Below are 20,642 nucleotides of genomic sequence, written 5' to 3'. Positions count from 1 at the left end.
TTTTTTTTTTTTTTTTGTGAAGTAGTGTTTCTTTTCCGATAACGTTTTTGGACATTTTTTGGGACATTTTAGCCTATAGTAACATGCCATAAATAGGGACACCAAGTTGAAAACAGCTACAGTATGACTTTGGAATATCCAGAAGTTCTTCTTCATCGAATGATGACTTCCTCAAACATGGCTTTAACTATTGATGGTTTGACCTCCCCATCACACTAACCCCCCCCCCCCCCCCCCCCCCCCACACACACACACACACACACACACACACACACACACAGGTCTTTTACAAGGCTATTCTGTTGAGCTTTGGCCTACAATGAGTTCTACTTCACTCTGCATGAGAGGGAGATCACTAGACTTACATAACTTCCTGATGATGTGACTAAAGGTCAGGTACAAGGTGCACCATTCACATGGATTCTCACAAGTATGTGGGATTACGCAGTAGGAGTAGTAGTAGTACTCCTGTTTTACTTCAAATACAACTTCAGGTATGTACAGTTATGTCCTACTGTTGTTACTTACATATTTAATACAGTAAGCTTTAAACTGGCAACACAGTATATCAAAATGTAAGCATGCCAAGTGCTGGTCTCTTGTAACAAAAACAACTCATGTCTCTTTACCTCTTATTATTTTAGAACACTTAATACAAGGGATTAATTTAAATATGTAAAGTTATTTAAAATATAATGAAAACACACAGACATTTTGGACAGACAACTACTGTAGTTCTGTGTTCATTAAGCCTATCAATATTCCGAGGCTTAAATGTGTTGAAATACTTTTTTTGTTAAAAAGTTGAATCTCTATATTCTGATAGTTATCATTGCTAGAGTGTTTGTTCGGCAACAGGGGTCTCCCTGTATATCCAGCTCTTTAGTAAACAAAAAACGCATTTTCAGATGGGTTGCCAATTTAATCCAATCAGGAGAGAGTACCCATTTATCAGCTTAAATTTTATAGTATTCCATAAAATTCCAGTTCCAGTTCAAATGTTGTCTGTAAGGTTTTTGGTTCATCACTTCCAATTTCACTTGTTTCTGTATCCTGTGTGAACTAATCAATGACATAAAAGGGTTACCATGATTTCCCTCTGTCCACATGACCATATGTTCATCGCTTTGACTTTACTTTCATCTCATTCCAGGCTTGCTAAATCAGAGAGAGAAAGACAAAGAGTACTTGCTAGTCTGCCAGTTTATTCAACAGCATGATCTGGTACTGAGCGGTTCTCAGGAGCCCATAAACCGGCGTGTTTACACCATGTACCACGGCACCACAGTCGCCAATGCACGCCTCATCATCGCCAATGGCTTTCAGCAGTCGTCCACTACCATGCTGGGACCTGGAGTCTATGTCAGCCGCAATAAGAAAAAGTCTAAACGATACCCACTTAATGCTGCCGACAATGATCGTGTGGTTCTTAAGCTGCGTGTGCACGTTGGCCGCGTCAAACGCATTAACCAAGACAACCACCCCTTGCAGTACAGCTGGAACGCGCATGGGTACAACACGGCCTGGGTTCCCCCCCACTGTGGCATGAAGTGTGTACCATCTGGCTGTGAGGAGGACTGTGTGTATAACCCCAGGCGAGTGGAGGTCATAGGCATTGCTCTGGCACCCAACACCACCATACAGACAGAGCTCCAAACACTGATGGCAAATAGTCCTAGAAGACCATGGAAAGGAAGAGCTCAATGACAACAGAGTAAGTGATGGTGTATTTCGCACGCACGCACACGCACACGCACACACGCACACACACACACACACACACACACACACACACACACACCCCATCTGCACCATCACTGATCAAACATGTACTGTATCTCCTGTCAGACCCTGAGCATGGTTCTTCTGTATCATGTCAATAAAACTGCCAATACTAGATTTTTCTTCAGACAGGATTAATCACATCTTTTCTGCTTTGAAAATTATGTTCAGAACAGATACGCAAATAGAACAGAACAATACTACACAGGAATAAGGGCATGAGGAATAAGGATGATGAAGAGCTTAAATGTAAAAAAGAAAGAAAAAAAAGGGGGGCTTTAATTACACTACACTGGAAAAAGGGAGAGACTCACTACAGTACAGTATTTCAGTCTTCTGTTATATTTCTGTCTCGCCCTTTATTGCTTTGTCTCCCAGATTACAACAGTTATTACTGAATTCAGGGAATTCAATAGCTGATCTGTATTAGTGTTTCTTATTCCATTGCGAGCAATGCCTTGTTTATATTTTATATTTAAGACGAGAATATTACAAGAACGGTCGGTCGCCCAAAAACACGCTCGCCCCGGGTCTAATCCGGCGACCTCGGAACGCCGCCTCCGTGAACAAAACGGGGGGCGACTGTGTTTTGGGGCGAGTCTTCCTCAAAAGAATCCAATTTCTTACTTTTGAAAATAAAAAATATTAAATACAATTTTAAAAACAATTAATAAATGAAAAAAGTAATCGAAAAAACACGGCCCCCTCGCGTATTAGGAGGGCAGGGTGAGTCACCAGAACCAAGGACGGGTCTTTTTGATGAATCTAACATGGTTAAAATGGAATTTGAAGTTATAATGGGTTTGTATGGGAAGGGGGCGTGTCTGATAAAAGGAATATTAAATATCTAAATAATAAATTAAGCAACTTAAAAACGGTCTGGGGGCTCACAAAAGCCTGAGTAGACGATAAAATGACCCAACGTTTTTTTGAAAGTGAAATATACCTTTAAGTAAAAGTATCAATATCGCAATATAGAAACACTCTGTTACAAGTAAAAGTCCGGAATTCAAAATGTACCCAAGTAAAAGTACAAAAGTATTGGTATCAAAATGTACTTAAAGTACCAAGAGTACTCATTATGCAGAAGTAAAAAATTAAATAAAAAAAAATCTTTTGAAAATAGCAGATCTACAAGCTCTTGTGAGCTTTTTTTTCAAATTCTACAAAGTAACTAGTAAAGTTTTCAAATAATTGTAGTGTAGAGTAAAAGTACAATATTTGCTTCTGAGATGTAGTGGAGTAAAAGTAAAAGTGCAGCAAATTAGAAATACTCTTGTAAAAATACCTCAAGATTGTACTTAAGTACAGACCAATTCTTCGTTGTAAACTGGTGCACCGTGACGGGAGCAGAAAGACAGCTGTGTGTCTCATCTATGTTCATTGACGTTTCCACCACTGGTTAAAACGAAAATGAAACCGCTACAACTCTAGTTTCAAACTTTCTGCAAATCCCCTATGCGCATTGCAAGCTTGACAACGGTCTCACAAGATCCTGCACTCAATTCCTGTTGCTGTCAAATCTGGATATTAAAACTTGTGTCAGGTATGTTTATACAAATGCAATTTGAAATGTGAGTTCGCTACCCACGAGCATTGCGAGCAGTGATGGAAAGTAACCAGGCATGCACCACGCGTTGCAACCCCTTTTATTTGACACCTCAACAAAGTTTACAAAGGCTCCCGACTGCCGGGTGTCACACCAGCATGAATTAACATAGGAATGAGCCTAGATGCATATCAATTCCATTGTGTGACCTGTTAGTTCAGCCTGTGATCTGAGTCCTGAAAGATAATATCCAATGGAAGTGATTTGTTTTACAATTCTCCCTCCGCTATATAGCTCCGAGATGAGGTTCCACGCAGCTCGGTGCCGTTTGAGCGGGACATTTTTGAATATTTTCCACTATGCATGATTCTTACTCTTTTCCGCACATCGTATCCAAAAAGTAAAGGTTTTCTGCACTGCTCTCATATGTTCTAACTTCTAGCGGATAAGAACAATCTAACTGACGGGTCGAAACAAGTATTTAAATCGCTTAAAATGTCAGCCTGTGTCCAGTCAACCCCCGTCCGCATGCGCAGTACTGCTCCCGTAAGATTGGACTGGGAATACATGGCCACAGGCTGACATTTTAAGCGATTTAAACACTTATTTCAATCCGTCAGTTAGATTTTTCTTTGCCGCTAGAAGTTAAAACATCTGAGCAGTGCGGAAAACCTTTACTTTTTGGATACGATGTGCGAAAAATATTCAAAATGTCCTGCTCAGAGCTGCGCAAACCTCATTTCGGAGCGGTAGCGGAGGGAGAGGTTCCAAATGGGGCTTGTCAGTGCAGAGTGAGACAGGTGCACCGTGACGGGAGCAGAAAGACAGCTGTGTGTCTCATGCTGTGTGTCTCTCTCTGTTCATTGACGTTAGTTACGCTACTATAGTAACTCAACACCGGCACTGTACGTGTTGTTGCAGCCGAATGTATACTTTGTTGTAAGACGGTGTCGTGCACCGAAAATAGCAGATCTACAAGCTCACAACGCGTCGCGGACGCAAGGCATTGTGAGCTTGTAGATCTGCTATTTTCGATACGTGACCCACTGTACGCCGAAGTATAAATGGAGCTTGTATGTTGGCCTACAACTGGCTGCAGTCATAAATCAGCATTACGATTCAAACAGACTGTAACATCCAAATCGTTGGTTCTTCAATTGTTTTTCACACAATTCTAGTTCTACTATAAGCTGACATGTTAACTCTTTAGTAATAACCATGTAGCTTCTAAGTAACTTGAATAGTTTAAACTGGCAAAGACATAATACATCCTATATTAAAACAGACGGTGGAGGACACGCGATACGACATTACTTTATTATCAGCTGTCACTGAAATTAGATACACAAGCTTAACATCCGGACTTGCGAAGCACACCGTTACTCCGATCCGCACCAAACTTGGCATAAACACTGTTCAGGGGTCCATTATGACAATAGTCACACCCAAAAAACAAAATTCCACACACAGGAGCACTACATATGTTTTACCCTTCAAATGGCCATAACTTGGTGACCATTGCTCTGCTCAGCGGTCAGAAAGTCTAGTAAATAGCTACAATGACCTGCTCATTACTGAGTAATACACTGCAGGATTAAACATAGATTGTATGAGACCAAGACACTTGGTAATGTCTGTATAATTAATGACATACGATGTTTACCTTTAGCATGATTTCCTTCTGTTTACATGACCATAACGTTCATCGCTTTCACTTTCCTTTCATCTCCTATTCCAGGCTTGCTATAACAGAGAGAAAGACAGAGGTACTTGTTAATCTGCCAGCACTAATGTCTCAGTTTATTCAACAACATTGTTCTGTTTTCTTAGGCCTACGGCATTCTTCCAGTTCTTGCATAGACATGGGAGCTTCAGTAAGTGTACCTGTACCCCAGGGCGTTTACACCATGTACCACGGCACCACAGTCGCCGGCGCACGCAGCATCATCGCCGATGGCTTTCGGCAGTCGTCAGACGGCATGCTGGGACGTGGAGTCTATGTCAGCCGTGATCAGGACAAGGCTGCACGATACCCACTAAATGCTGGTGCCAATGATCGTGTGGTTCTTACGCTGCGTGTGCACGTTGGCCGCGTCAAACGCATCGACAAAGACAACCACCCCTTGCAGAAAAGATGGCACCAACATGGGTACAACTCAGCCTGGGTGCCCCCCAACTGTGGCATGCAGTGTGTACCAAAAGGCTTTGAGGAGGACTGTGTGTATAACCCCAGGCGAGTGGAGGTCATAGGCATTGCTCTGGCACCCAACACCACCATACAGACAGAGCTCCAAACACTGATGGCAAATAGTCCCAGAAGACCATGGAGATGACCAGCCTGAAAGGGAAGAGCTCAACAACAAGGTGGAAGATCTGTAACTGTCATACCGTGAGCATGGTTCTTCTGTATCATGTCAATAACACTGCCACACTGATTGTAACACTGATTTTTCTCCAGACAGGATGAATCACATCTTTTCTTCTATGAAAAATATTCAGAACAGATACGCAAATAGAACAGAACATATGCTACACAGGAATAAGGATATGAGGAATAAGGATGAGCTTGAATGTGAAAAATGGGTTTTTGATCACACTACACATGAAAAAGGGTCAGACTCACAAGTCAGTATCTCCGTCTTCTGCTATTTTCCTGTCTCGCCCTTTATTGCTTTGTCTCCTTCCCTCCCCGATTACAACAGTTACTTGCTGAACTCAGGGAATTCAATAACTTATCTATAGTGTTTCTGAAGTGGTGCATTACTGATAATCAGCGAAAATAATATGTCTGTTAGAATTAGTCTATTCTATGGTTTCATGTTTGTATTATCTCTGATAATAGCTGTTCAGTGATGTGCAGTGATCAATCAAATCAGATCCCTTTAGATGAACCGTAAGTGCTTTTATTGAGCTTCGGCTGTGGACATGTTATTTTATGGCAATGTTTGATTGTATTAACAGTGAAAAGAAAAAGAAACACCTTCCCTTCTCACGTACCGTATTGCAAATAAACAATCAACTGCTGTCATAACAATATTGGATTTCATGTTTATCATTTAGCAGTCCCGTAGTTTATGTGGTCCCATGAACTCCACTGTTCTATAAACCAACTCTAACTTGGTTACTTCCCTTCATTCCTGTAAACACCTGACATGATTCTCACATTTGATGAATGATTAAGACAAATTATTTCATGATGTTTTAAATTCATGTTGCAGCATGCTGAGTATTAAAACAAATATCAATGCATTAATAACTGATTTCTAAGTATGTATTGTATATGGACACAGTTGATGGCTGGCTGGGTAACTCTTTGCCACTTTGGAGAGTGAACAAATGTAAGCAAATAGCCCCTTGGGGGCTATGGATCCATTTGGTAACATTTGTACACTATGAGTTAAATGAACACTGAAGAGTGTACTATATTGTACCATACAGTAGAGCAGTGGCTCTCAACCTTTAAAGGCGGCGAACCCCCAAAATAATCATATTCGAACTGGGGACTCCCCACCCTGATAAGCACGTGGAATTGTAGGCATTGCATTTAGGTTGACTCGGTTCCACAGATAAATATTGTGAAAATAGCAGATCTACAAGATCGGGTATTTTCAGAATGTTTGCCTCTTCCTTACGTAATATTTGACAATTTGGCCAATTTGGTATTGAAAAGGTCTTAAAAGTCATTCAGTTGTCACTTTAGAAACGTGCAGATACCCTGAATACACTTATACTGTATGTTGGTTTGTTTACTGTTGAGAGAGAAAACAATGCTGTACATTAAGCCAATCATCTGGGGACCCCCCAAAATAATTTGGCGACCCCCAGTTTGGGAACCACTGCAGTAGACAATACATTTTACGGTGATGGATACAGATGAGAGCTGGGTGTTTCACGTTGTGTTGGGTCTGTACAGTGGCTGAGCTTCAGGACGAAGTAAGCAGAGAATGAAACTCCAGCAGTCTTTGGTCTTTCTTCATTTTGGCGTGTTCCAAAAGAGTCTACAGGACAAAAGACAGTTAATAATACTGTACAGTTAACACGTACTATAATACAAACACCATTGGTCTTTTTCAAGTCATAATGGACTCTTGTCAAATTCCTCATATTATGTGAACAGAACACAAGCCTACTTCTTCCACCACTGACTGATTATGAGGTGGCTGGAGAAAGATGGGACAATTCAGAATCAGAAGGTCAAGCAATGGCGTCAAGTGGGTATGGCAAGGTATGGCAGGTGCCAAAAAAAAAATATTTATATATTAAAAAAAGAAAAAATCATGAATAGTGGCCTAATCTAATGCAGGTGTAAGACCATTGTGTTATAGGCATAATGCGTAGCTTTCTATGCATTTTGGGGTTTTGACCCCGAAATATTATTCGGCCGAGGCCAGGATAGGCGTCCCTTATTTTAATCTCTGGGAGTTGGCAACCCTAACCTGGCCATACCTTAGCTTTTGCTGAACTGACACCACTGAGGCCAAGTAGCTACTCAGATGTTTTAATATACCATAATGTAGAAATACTATAGAATAGGCACATTAAAAGGGTTCTCAACCTTTTTTGACCAATGAACCCTGTCTGTCTCAAAGGTGTAACTGAAGTACCCCCTATGATAAAAACAACATCGCCGACGTCGGCAGCTGTAAGTGTTGGAAAGCATCTGTTGCCAAAAATCAGCTGTTGAATCAGTGGCATCAGTTCAGCAAAAGCTAAGGTATGGCAAGGTTAGGGTTGCCAACTCCCAGAGATTAAAATAAGGGACACCTATCCTATGCATTATACCTATAACACAATACAAGCACAATGGTCTTACACCTGCATTAGGCTATTCATAATGATACCCCTGTGTTGAATGGGCGGTGGGTACACTGTCGTGTCGGGTCGCAAGTTAGGGAAGCATTGAAAGCTAACCAAACATGCTTGTCGGCTTTCAACCATCGGATAGCAGCAGGCTTGTTGTTGAAAAAGACATCAAGCCATAGGCTATTTTTAGCACCGTAATAGCCGTTTGTCGGTGTCGGCTATAAAAAGGTGCATTCAGCAACTTTTTCCAACCGACTGATCTCCAGACTTCATTCGACTGCCAGTCTGTAGTAATATATAGTAGTCTGTTTGGTGGAGAGCTACCTTTACACAGAGCATATACTGCAGGGAAGAGGGGGCAGAATTCTTTCAACGAGTCCCCTCTTGACATAGGAGGAAGGGGAGGCAAATCTGAATGGCTTGTGGAATCACATGTTCTCTGACCTAGGCAGCCCACAAGAAACTGGCTTGTCTTTGGTTCATGGTTTGTGTTAAGAGGCACATTAGAGACACAAATGTATGTGCACAAGCACTGAAAACGTGATTTTCTTTTTCTATAATATATAGAAAGTGAAGTGCCAGTGTACTCACATCCACCAGCTCCTGGTCATCTTTGGCATGGAGGTGTCTGAGGAGGTACCACCTGGCCACCTGGCCTACTGACCCGGGACAGTCCTGGGACGACACCCTGTACACCAGCCGCTCCAGCAGACGCCTGGTTTCCCTGGAGACACACCCACACCCACAGGCCGATGAGATTATAGTGCAGCGGTGTCAAACTCGCGGCCCGCTGGCGTTTTGCAGCCCACAGGCATTTTGTGGCCCGCGGAGCGGTCCAGTGCGGCACAGTATGAAGGGTTAAATGTTCCTCGAGTGAGGGATATACTGGCTCTTCTTATATATCAAATAAAAAGAGCTTGTCTATTAAAGTCGTTTAATGGACTCAGTTATCAACATCACTTAGTTGCAAAAGTCACTTGCCAATGTAATCTCTCTCTCTCTCTCTCTCTCTCTCTCTCTCTCTCTCTCGCACGAACACGCACACACTTTGAGCTTTTTATGTTGCTTTTCTTCCATTCTATTTTATGAAGCATTGAGTGTCATTATTGTGGTCCATTGATATTTTGGGAATATTCTATTATTGTTCATGTGATCACTTGCTGAACGTAGGTTTGCTTAAAAAAGCTTGAGCAGCCTTTTTTTTGTGTCAGTTCTGCATTTGTTTTACAAAGTTTTACTGTTCTACTTTTAAATGTTTTTTTTTTTTTCATCTCTCATACCATATTTCTTGTAGTTTACAACTGTATTACCAATAATTAAAGTCCATAAGGAGCTATTCTCCTTACTAATGAACACAAATTGCAAAGCGATATCATAGTTATCGCTGAGTGAGACTGAGACAACAGGCTGAAAAACAAAGCCAGTGACAGCTGTGTAAGTGTACGAGTGTGCGCATACGCGTCGGTGCAACTGCGTTTTTAACTTTGTCAAGCAAGCCATGACAAAATAAAGCCTTTTTAAACACTTGGATGTCAGCCTACTACAAAAGGGAAGGAACATCAATGTTTTGAACTACAATTGAACCCTCTCCAAAGAGCATACGTTTCAGTTCACGATAATTACAGACCCTTACTCCTCTCTTAATTCAACAGTATAGTAAAGTGTTTACAATTTCCAACATTTCCAATTTCCTGATGTTAAATAAAGCCCTACACTAGAGCTATGTGCTCTAGTGGGGTTGGGCTCTCGAGTGCTTACCTAGCGGCCATCTTGGTGGTGAACTGCAGCAGAGCCTGGAAGAGGGCCACCACAGGGGAGTGTTCCAGCTTCAGCACCTCAGTAGTGGCCTCAAGAACCAAGTCCTTCCAGTCATTACCAGGAAGACCAGCCTGACAACAAGTCATAAACACACAGATGGGAATTGTTGTTGTTGTTTATACTGTCCAGGACGTCGTTTCACCAACGACTTCCAAATCCCTTCACGTCTGACTCAGAAATTGGATACATTGCACATTGTATACATTTTAACTAGTTTTGTATTTCTGTTATTATCTACTGTTTGTTTGTTTTAATGTTGTATGTCAGGGACTGAGGATGTAAATTAGCAGTCTCTCTAAATCCTATATGTTTCCACTGCCTCCTAACTGTACTGGAATGCATTGTTCATATGCTGTTGCTCTCTAATAAATAAAGCAAGTTTCATGCCAATCTGCCCATAACATTGAGTGGCACTAGCAGAAAAGCCATGGGTCACCTAAATAAAATTTAAAAAAGCTACAGTAAATGACACAGAATAAAATGAAATTGAGATTGAGTGCCAGACTGGATGATACCTATCCTTTCCTATTTTATTCCTATTATAACGCCTCATTTCATAATTGAAACCTATTTTATTTGAATTATTATCTACAATGTTGAAGAAGACTACAATGCAGCTACAATACCAGCAGTGTTGTATATGTATATGTATATGTATATGTATATGACAATCAACACTCTTGAACCTGTCACTGCCAGCAGTTCTAAGAATCTCAATCTGTGCTTCACTTTATTGTCATTATCAAAAGTTTACAGGTGTAAATAAAATATCAAAGTATGGGTAGCAACTGGGGCTCTCCCATGTGACATCCACTATGTTTCACAGTACAAGTGAGCTTCTAGATCGGCCCTTTTCACAATGTTCGCCTCTTTCTTACGGAATATTTGACAATTTGGTATTAAAAAAAATCTTAAAAGTCATTAAATTGCAATTTCAGAAATGTGCAGATACCTTGTATACACTTATACTGTCCGTTGGTTTGTTTACTAGAAAACAATGTTGCACATTAAGCCAATAATCTGGGGGACCACCCAAAACTATTTGGGGACCCCCAGTTTGAGGAACCACTGTCATAGCAGAGACAGAAGACTCACCATGCAGGGCCTCAGGGCCAGCAGAGCCAGTCTGAGCAGGCTGGATATCTGGCTGGTGTGCTCGCCCAGCTGAGAGGCCAGCTGCAGGCTCTGTCTGTAAGCCATCACAGCCTGGAACAGAAGCCCCTGGTTACGATACACCTCCGCCAGCCACTAGGGGGAGAGCAACAAGAGAGCAGAGGATGGAGGACAGAATGGCACAGTTACAAAAAGGACACAAGAGTAGGGATGTCCGATATTATCGGCCTCCCGATATTATCGGCCGATATTAGCATAAAAATTGATATCGGGAAAATATCGGTATCGTTTTTTTTTTTTTTTTTTGCTTTATAAATAAGTTACAGGAGTTCTTACTGTATATGGTGTGTGTGATATGAAATTTGAGCTTACCCTAATCACAATATTCCCCGCATATATCGGTATCGGTTGATATCGGTATCGGTAATTAAGAGTTGGACAATATCGGTATATCGGTTATCGGTAAAAAAGCCAATATCGGACAACCCTACACAAGAGGTTGACAGGATACACAGTATCCTGTCAACCACAACACAGCTTCATACTCTGTGGCACAACGTTAGGGCTGAAACTAGCGATAATTTGCTTAGCGATGATTCTAACGATTACTTTTTTGATTAATCGAATAATCAAGAAGCATGTTTCCCATAATTGTTGGTATTTGTGATATGTCGACACATAATATAAATACATATTCCGGTTTTGTCCTCCAGACCTGTAATCAGTAGCCTAGAAACACGACCCAACATGTTTTGTATAATGGAATACTATGACAGAATTCACACCTTTCAGATGAAATGCCTGTGGGAGATGACAATACAACTCCTAGTTGTCCTAGGATCAGGTGAAGGAGCATCCAACACGCCACCCCGTGGCTGAATGGCCACACTACACATTGAAATAAGATACAATACATCTAGGGGGCGCGGCTGAGAATCTGGGGGTGTGGCCGAGAAAGGTACCCGTGGGTACAAGCAGCAAGTACTGCTTTGAAAATGGCGACGAAACCAACTTGAGACCACTGTACATGCCGCGTAATATTGTTGTACAGCGACATTCGACCAAACCCCGCCCTGCCGCCCTGCGATTGGCTGAATACAAAAACGAGAAAACAAGCATCTGGTTTCGTGCCGTGCCTCACTAGGCGTTAGACTGCCGACCCTGAGGCTCGAGATCGTATCCCGCTGAGGGCAATCTTTTTCAGACAACCGCAGACAACTTTTTTTTGGCTAATAAAGTATAGTTTTGGACCATGACGGAGGCGCGCCGACTCAGCAGACCTTGAGGCCGAGGAGTCGCGCCCGAGCACCTCCAGGCGCGAGTGCCCGCGACGAGGGACAGAATAGTAAATGATGTTGTGGGGACTGCGTTTGCCCCAAATGTCACTCGAAGTGACCACTGGCCAATCACAGCGCGACTTTTCCGGGTCTGGGGCGGGTCTTGGCAGAATGTCGGTGCATATCACTACTGCCAGGCTCCGAGCACTAGGTTAAGGAGCGTTAACCACTTACATGCCAGGCTCCTAGCTGGGTGGGGTTAGCCATGACAGTGCTGCTGAGCTGTTCCAGTACGGCCTCTGGTAGTGCAGTGCCGCCTTCAACCAGGAGGAGGCGCTGACACTGCACCTGTCTGAGCAGCAACATGACTGCTGGATGTTCTGGAGACACGCTCAGCACCTATAGGAGAAGAGGAGGAGGATGGGATGAGGAAAGGATGAGACTAGAGCCTAATTTTAATACTTGCTCACAACACGTCGCAACGTGATGCATTGTGAGCTTGTTGATCTGTGATTTTCCTCTAACGTTTCCTCATAATACAGATAGATGATGGGGTTTAAGTGGTTAGATGCGAGTCCGGATGAATCGAGCAGGTTGGACTGATGGCCACATTCCAATACTTAAATGTATTCCTCCTTGCCTCCTCTGTCCTGGATGCTGTATTTCTGTCTTATATCGTTACTGTCGGGCAGAAAGCTCTTATCTCCTAATTATAACCATTTGTGTTTTTTTCGTAAATTAACACCCCTACTTGATCATATTACAGCGTCACACAAAAGCATCAAAAGTAGCAGATCCACAAACTCGCGAAGCGTTTTGAGCTTGTAGATCTGCTACTTAAAAGTAAAAAGTAGGACTGCCTCTCTTGGGGTCTGGTGTTGTAATGTGAACCCAGGATTTATTTGGTACAAAAAGTATCTAACGACAAGCCAATCAGCGAATATCTGCTAAATCAAGCTGTGCGGTGACGTCAGATGTAGGTGGATCTGTGGATCTCTTGTGAGTGCCAATGTCAGACTGAAGCTCCCCGCAGCTTCAGTCTAATAATCAGGCTAGCAAAATGCTACTTTGGCCATTTTTTTTTTAATCCTGAAAAGTAACAGTTTTGGACATACCATTTATGCTTATGCATTGAGCTGTATATGACATGCATTATCCCACACCCACGCACAACAGCATGTGTAACAGCATGTGTAAATGTACGTATAAAGACCAAACCATTATTTAATTTGTTACTTCAGTAGCTTTTATCACTGTTATTCAGATACGTATTCAGAAATACGTATGTAAATGCACAACATTACATCTTCCAGTTTAATCAAGTGGGACACTTTCACTTTCAGACCACCACACACACACACACACACACACACAACATTATGTTTACATTACGATATGAGCAACCACTGTTTGATGGAGTCGGCCAGTGTGTGTGTGTGTGTGTGTGTGTGTGTGTGTGTGTGTGTGTGTGTGTGTGTGTGTGTGTGTGTGTGTGTGTGTGTGTGTGTGTGTGTGTGTGTGTGTGTGTGTGTGTGTGTCACCTGTGAGCATAGGGCCTCAGCTTGGTCCAGCTGTCCTCCCAGGGTGAGACCTGTCACTGCTTGCTGCAGTACCCAGCCTTCCAGAGCCTGTGCTAGGGGGCGCTCCAACTCTTCCACACCACGCACTGGAAACACATACATGTTTACAATCTATCAGTAAGTAATATTTTTATAGGTTTTTGTTAAAAGGTTAAAGCATTATATTCTGATAGAAATCATTGCTGTAGAGTGTGTGTTCAATAACAGGAGTATCCCTGTATCTCCAGCTCTTTAATAAACAGAAAATACATTTTCAGGTAGGTGACACAATTCCAGCCAATCAGGAGAGGGTACACATTTATCAGCTTAATTTCTGAGTTCCAATTGTGTCTGCTCATTTCTTTGTGTCATCACTTCTAATTTCACTTGTTTAATCTGTATCCTGTCTGAGTTCTCTATCCTGATTGGATAAAATTGGTGTCCTGACCTGAAAATGCATTTTCTGTTTAATAAAGATCTGGAGAGACATGGAGACTCTTGTTACTGAACACGCTACAGCAATGATTACTATCAGAATAGAAAGCTATTTACCAAAGAACATCACTTACCCTACCTTTAACACCAGAGGTTTTGAGGCCTACACAACGTATACTAGTGATGAGCGGGTCGACGCGGGACCCGCGGGTCAACCTGCGGCGCGGGTGGGTCGAGTCAGGATTTCAGAGGCAATTATGCGGGCTGCGGGTGAGCGGGTCAGCCGCTCTCACACGCAAAAAATAAATAAAAAAATCACATGCTCTTGTTTTGTCTTAATTCCTAATAAGAATAAGAATAACAACAATAAAACAGTTTGAATACACTTGGGGATTATTTTCTAACCATGATTTTACAGAATTAAAAAAAAATCGCGGGTCGCGGGGCGGGTTGAGCCATAGATTTATATATATGGGTTCGCGGGGCGGGTTGAGGCGGGTTGGGTTCAGTCGCGGGGCGGGGCGGGTCATGAAAAAACCCGACCCGCTCATCACTAACGTACACAGATCACTAGATTGTGTATTTAGTGATTACATTTTACTAACAGTACATCATATCACACACCTTGGACACCTTAAACTGGGCAAGTTTTTTTTAATAGTTATTTGTTGAATTAGCAGAAGTATAGTCAGTTAATTAAGTTTCTGACAACAAAACACGACCCACCTTTCTCAGAGACCACTGCCATCAGGGTCTGCTCCAGTCCTTTTCTGCGAGGGGCGGAGCCAGAGAGGAAACCGCAAGCGTTCTCCGTGTGACAGGCAGCCATTAAGCCCGCCCACGCTGCAGGGTCATCTGATAGGAGACAGAGAGACCGAATCCCTGCTTTATAAAAGCTTTGACACACTCAGTTGAGATGGATTTCCAAGTAACCAGTCTTAGACCCTCTCGATTCACCCGTTTCCTAGGCTGTGTGGGCATCACTTCCTGTCGATTTGATCCAATGAAATCCAATGAAACTGGTCAGATGACCAATGATATCCAATGAAATCGACAGGAAGTGATGGCCACACAGCCTAGGAAACAGGTGAATACGTAGTAAAACAAACCTGAGTTGGTACTGTACTTGTTGCGCTCTTCTTTTCCCTCTACAGACATTCTCTTGGCCAAAAATAGCAGATCCACAATCTCACAATGTGAATAGGCATGCCAGGGCTCAAGTGGTCAATCAGGGCAAAGATGTGGTTAAACAAGCTCCTTTGTGTAGCAAAGCAGCGAGCCTTGATTAAAAAAATCAAACCGCCCAAAACCCCCGAAATGCATAGAAAACTATGGTATAATGCATAGTTTATAACAGTTATAACACTATACAAACACAATGGTCTTACACCTGCATTAGGTTACTATTCATGATTTTTTTTGTTTTTATAAAACAGAGGAAGCAACCCATATATTTGAACGGAAATGTATATTTCTATCCTGTGCTTCACAATAATAATAAAAAAGGTCCATTTAGGCCATTTTTTACCATGAAGGCCCGCAGAGACGCTGCGTTGGGGCCGCATGCGGTTGAGTGGCGCTGCTCTAGAGCAGCTCCAGTTTGCTAAATTGCCATTTGTGCATAATGTTAGAACATGACGATTTTGCAGGCTTATGCAAAGGCTAAAATAATTAAGATAGCATGTTATGTAGACAGATGCCAGGTTCATTTGTAGACCTGGAATCCTATCCTACTATAATTCTAGTAACCTCACGGACGGTGGTGTCTTGGGTCGACTCTTGATCAAACTGCGCATGCGTCGTTGCTGGTTTCGCGAGAGAAACAAGCAGCAAGGTCTATGAAAACAAGGCCAAACGAAACGAACCCTACAAGCAACGAGGTCTATGAAAAGAAGACCAAACGAAGCGCCTTCACACATATACCTTGGGTTTCGCGAGAGAAACAAGCAGCAAGGTCTATGAAAACAAGGCCAAACGAAGCGCCTTCACACATATACCTTGCCTCTTGGAAAACAGCCGATCTACAAGCTATAAACATAGACTTTACTATATAAATTGGGGTCCAAGACATAGGAATGCCATTAAATGGGGGTCCATAGCCCTAATGCATGTCAAACTGGGGGTCCTTGAAATTAAAATGGTTGAGATTCACTGCTAGAGCCGTAAAAAAAAAAACTCTCTTATGGGGGTCCCTGGCATATCTTTTCAAATGGGGGTCCGCGGGCTAACAAGTGTCAATTTGGGACATAAAAACGTTTGAGAACCACTGCACTACACAGTAAAAACTCACTTTCGATCCCTGATAAACTGTCTGTTCTCAGCGCATAAGCCAAACTGCACACTTTGGGTGCTCATATTCCCCTACGGGTATGGTCTAGTAATTGTAGTTTCAATTTACAGATTATAGCTTTTTTGATATTATACTGTTTAGACTGATGATAGGTTCTTGGTTTACCTATGATCCTAGATTACTATTTCTATACATTTGATGTATTACCTCGTGTTTACCTTGCTTACTGTAAATCGCTCTGGATGATTAAGAGCATCTGCTAGATGCCTTAATTGTAAATGGATGTAAACTGTGTGTTTGTGGTTACCGGGACACAGCAGCACAGCTCTCTGCATGGTCTTCAGTGCATTCCTGTGCCTGTCTTCTCCAGAGTGTCTCCCATTGGCCAGCTGGTTTACTCCACTGTACAACAACGCCCTCTGCAGGTGCACAAATGTCATATCAGTTGCCTAACATTGCAGTGGATATACAGTATAATCCATGGGATGTATTATAATGCCTGGGACAGTGAGAGATAGACAACAGTTTAACAATCCAAATATAACTTTAAAATTAATATCAAGCTAAATAAACCTTGCTGATCTTTGTGAAAACATACAATATTGTCTATTTCTTAGGACTCAAGAGTCATAACTGGAGAAGAAAAAAAGCCAGATTTTTGTAATACAAAGACAGACGTTTACCTTTCCTAGGGTCATACTGGACAGACAGGCCACATGGCCTGCCATCGCTCCACCCTGAACACAAAGGAGGTATAAGTGAGACATACGTGAATTTTGCCTCACGTTACTCATTTTTGACTGTGGGATTTGAGCACATGTTTCGTTCAATTAGGAGGAGTTTCAATTTGTGCTAATATGCGAAATAGACACAATGTGGACGGCCCAGTGCAAATGTGTGTCTTTTCTTTCTTTGACTTTGGATGTAATCGTGTTGCGAGAAGAAATCCTTTGCATCCGGTGTGAACACACCAAGGATGACACCTTGTAAGTAATGTCTAGACAAGGCTGCTGTCCATGAGGATGTACTGTACAGTAGCTGCATGTTTTTGATTGATTGATTGATTGATTGAATACTTTATTAGACAGGAATGTGAACAGCACGAGGTACAGTCAGACATCAAAACTAAAAGGATAACAAAACAAAAAAATCACACCCAGTGTGAAGTGAGCGGTGCTATTTATGAGTTATTAATTTCACCATGCATCTCGGTAGCCAATCACAGCACGTCCTGTGAAGTGACGTGCTTACATTTTTGAGCGGTGTAGCCGCTCCTATAAGTGGGTTTGGGAGCCATTCGTGGTGAAAGTATTTCTTTCCGTCACGAAAATGTGTCTTTCGCTGTACTGTGATTGGCTGATTGGCTGTGCTGTACTGTGATTGGCTAGCGAGACGCATGTTGAAATTAATAACCTATAAATATCACCACTCAAAAAAATTACTTTTTTTTTTTGGTGAGTTTTTAAATAGCACCGCTCACTTCACACTGGATGTGATTTTTTTATTAATTTCATCATGCGTCTCACTAGCCAATCACAGCGTGTCTGCGATGTTTGAAGTTAATTTCATCACGTGTCTTGCTAGCCAATCACAGCACGTCCTGTAAAGCTTAGCCTATGGGCGTGTTTTCCACAGCATGGCGTCACAGCGAAAGACACATTTTCACGACGGAAAGAAAAACTTTCACCACGGATGGGTCCTAAACCCTCTTATAGGAGCGGTTGCACTCAAAAAAGTCCTGGGGACTTGTTTCCATTGTGGTCCTATGTATTCAATTCATCAACATAGCATAACAATTACACAAAAATACATATCATAATGTACGTGAATGATGTTGTATATCTTGAGTTTGTGTGTGTGTGTGTGTGTGTGTGTGTGTGTGTGTGTGTGTGTGTGTGTGTGTGTGTGTGTGTGTGTGTGTGTGTGTGTGTGTGTGTGTGTGTGTGTGTGTGTTTACATTGGCTTTCTTGGGGCAGTACTTTGGCACCAGCCTGGACAGGAAGGCCCATAGAGATGGGTTGCCTGGATTGCTGTAAAGAGAGCAAAAAACGTACAACACTGCAGACTTTGCATAGATTTCCTATTGATTAGAATTGAAATAAATCATGTAGTTACATTCCTGAAACTTTTCAGTTTACAATCTAACAAGCTCAAACATTTGTACATCTGTTATAGTAGCCTAAAAGTATAGTGTGCTACAGGGATGAGTTACCCCCACCACCACCATGGGTTCCTACCAAGTTTTTAATTAATTAAGAAAATACGATTATTTGTCTATAAAATGCACATAAGTTTCAAAAGACATGGTCGAGATATTGCAGGTGTAATTTATTTCATTGGACAAAACTGGTCTAGACCAGTTAAATAATTGGAAATCTGGTGATAAAACCCACTTCAAACTTAATTCATGGCTTTATACAAACTGTTACACTATTGCAACTTAGGAAAAGCAAGGTCTTATGCACACCTGATCAGTGCAGAGGCGGGGGCATAGGCAGGGATCAGACATATAGAATAAAAGAAAAAAACCCGTACACTGTCTACACTCGCACAATAAGGACAGCTTTATTTAAATAATGTTGTCCTTATTGTGCAAGTGTAGATGGTAAGCAGGTTATTTTATTTGACACTATTGTAGCTTAAAGTATCATCTGTACATCGCATAAACTAGTCCTGAGTCCAAACGAATCAACTAAACAAGTGTACCTGTGTACGGCTCTGGCTGCCTCTCTCTGCACAGCGCTGTAGTTCCCCTGTAGGGCCAGCAGGGCGCAGGTGAGCAGACATCGCTGAGACACAGCGTCCCCTGTGGCCGTTCCCAGTTTCAGCAGCTCCGTCAGAGCAGCGGTGGCCAGCGTAGCGTCACGGTGGACCAAACCGAGGGCGCACAGGCACAGCAGAGACTCTGGGATAGGCTCCTTTAACATGGAGCTGTAAGGACAGGAACACAGGAACATAAAACCCAATGTGCAGCACATAGAAAAGCATTTTCATTCCAACATATATAAACTAGAGATCGGATTGGGGTGTGAACTGCCGACATTGGTCCAAGTATGTACAGTATATATATATTTATATATATTTGTTTTTGTCTACTCTGTATACATGTAACAACTGTGACATGTATTTATGTTGGGACCCCCTCCAAAACAAGATGGTACATCTCAAGGGGTTTATTCCAAGCCCCCAGGAACCACGGTAGAACAGTGAAGCTGCCTTCGCCTGGTGGTCAAATCTGGGATAGCAACACTTCCACATTTAAAATGCTACTGCGCGTGCGTCTACCGTTAAAACCTACTAATGTCCCTTCAGAGACTCAGTAGAAACCCTAGTGCGCCTGCTCAGAACCAATATCGAACCAATATTTCTTACTTCCGGGTGCTTCAAAACGCCACTGAGCAATTTCATAGAAATGAATAGCTGGGGAATCCGCCCTCTAGATATATTATAACTCTATGGTTTATCCTAATAAAGAAACTTGAACACACATTCACAGTACCACACGGCCTCTCTACGCACTCAGCTATTGGCCCCCTAAACAGGTTAAGTCCACCATTTTGACAGAGACAGTGGAGGCTAAGCCTCAGTGAACTGACCATTTGAAGAGCAGGGTTTTAGCGGCGTCCAGGTTACCCTGCCTGTGTTGCAGCAGGGCCAGTGCGGTCAAGATGTACGCCTTCTCCTTCTCGTTGGACGCCACCGCCAGGGCACGCTCGTACGCTGCGGGAACGCACACAGAAATGTGAGTAACGCTTATACATGTGACCGGTTACAGTGGTTTGAGACACAACGGGGCCATGGTAATCTCTCAGGTTTTAACATATTATGAAAGACAAGTACAGAATGTGACCTGAATGTTCAACCCCCAAAATACACACAGAAACTCTCTACAAACAAGCTATGTTCACAATCTAATTGTAACCATTAATTTAATGACTCTAAAACAGCTATCTGATGGAATACAAACCTTCTCCAACATTCAAACTGTGTTAATATGGAAAAATACGAAAAACACA

General features: G+C 42.3%; 1 protein-coding gene across 2 annotated transcripts in view; it reads right to left on the bottom strand.

Moving 5' to 3' along the window:
• Positions 1-6,251: 6,251 nt before the first annotated feature.
• Positions 6,252-20,642, bottom strand: part of LOC311043644 (superkiller complex protein 3-like) — a 32,529-nt gene continuing 18,138 nt past the window's right edge. For both annotated transcript variants that reach the window (XM_084054953.1, XM_084054954.1), the window contains exons 30-41: positions 20,223-20,346; positions 19,333-19,557; positions 18,584-18,656; positions 17,310-17,363; positions 16,934-17,045; positions 15,063-15,191; positions 13,884-14,008; positions 12,577-12,741; positions 11,048-11,200; positions 9,893-10,023; positions 8,726-8,858; positions 6,252-7,329 (exon numbers count right to left, since the gene is read on the bottom strand). In XM_084054953.1, the coding sequence (XP_083911079.1) occupies positions 7,255-7,329; positions 8,726-8,858; positions 9,893-10,023; positions 11,048-11,200; positions 12,577-12,741; positions 13,884-14,008; positions 15,063-15,191; positions 16,934-17,045; positions 17,310-17,363; positions 18,584-18,656; positions 19,333-19,557; positions 20,223-20,346 (1,499 nt within the window). In that variant the 3' untranslated portion in view covers positions 6,252-7,254. The remainder of the gene's footprint in view (positions 7,330-8,725; positions 8,859-9,892; positions 10,024-11,047; positions 11,201-12,576; positions 12,742-13,883; positions 14,009-15,062; positions 15,192-16,933; positions 17,046-17,309; positions 17,364-18,583; positions 18,657-19,332; positions 19,558-20,222; positions 20,347-20,642) is intronic.

The sequence above is a fragment of the Gymnoscopelus microlampas genome (assembly GCF_963454915.1).
Source record: "Gymnoscopelus microlampas genome assembly, chromosome: 4".
NCBI lineage: Eukaryota > Metazoa > Chordata > Actinopteri > Myctophiformes > Myctophidae > Gymnoscopelus > Gymnoscopelus microlampas.
The sequence above is the reverse complement of the archived record's forward strand: the minus strand, read 5'-3'. Positions and strand labels throughout refer to the sequence as shown.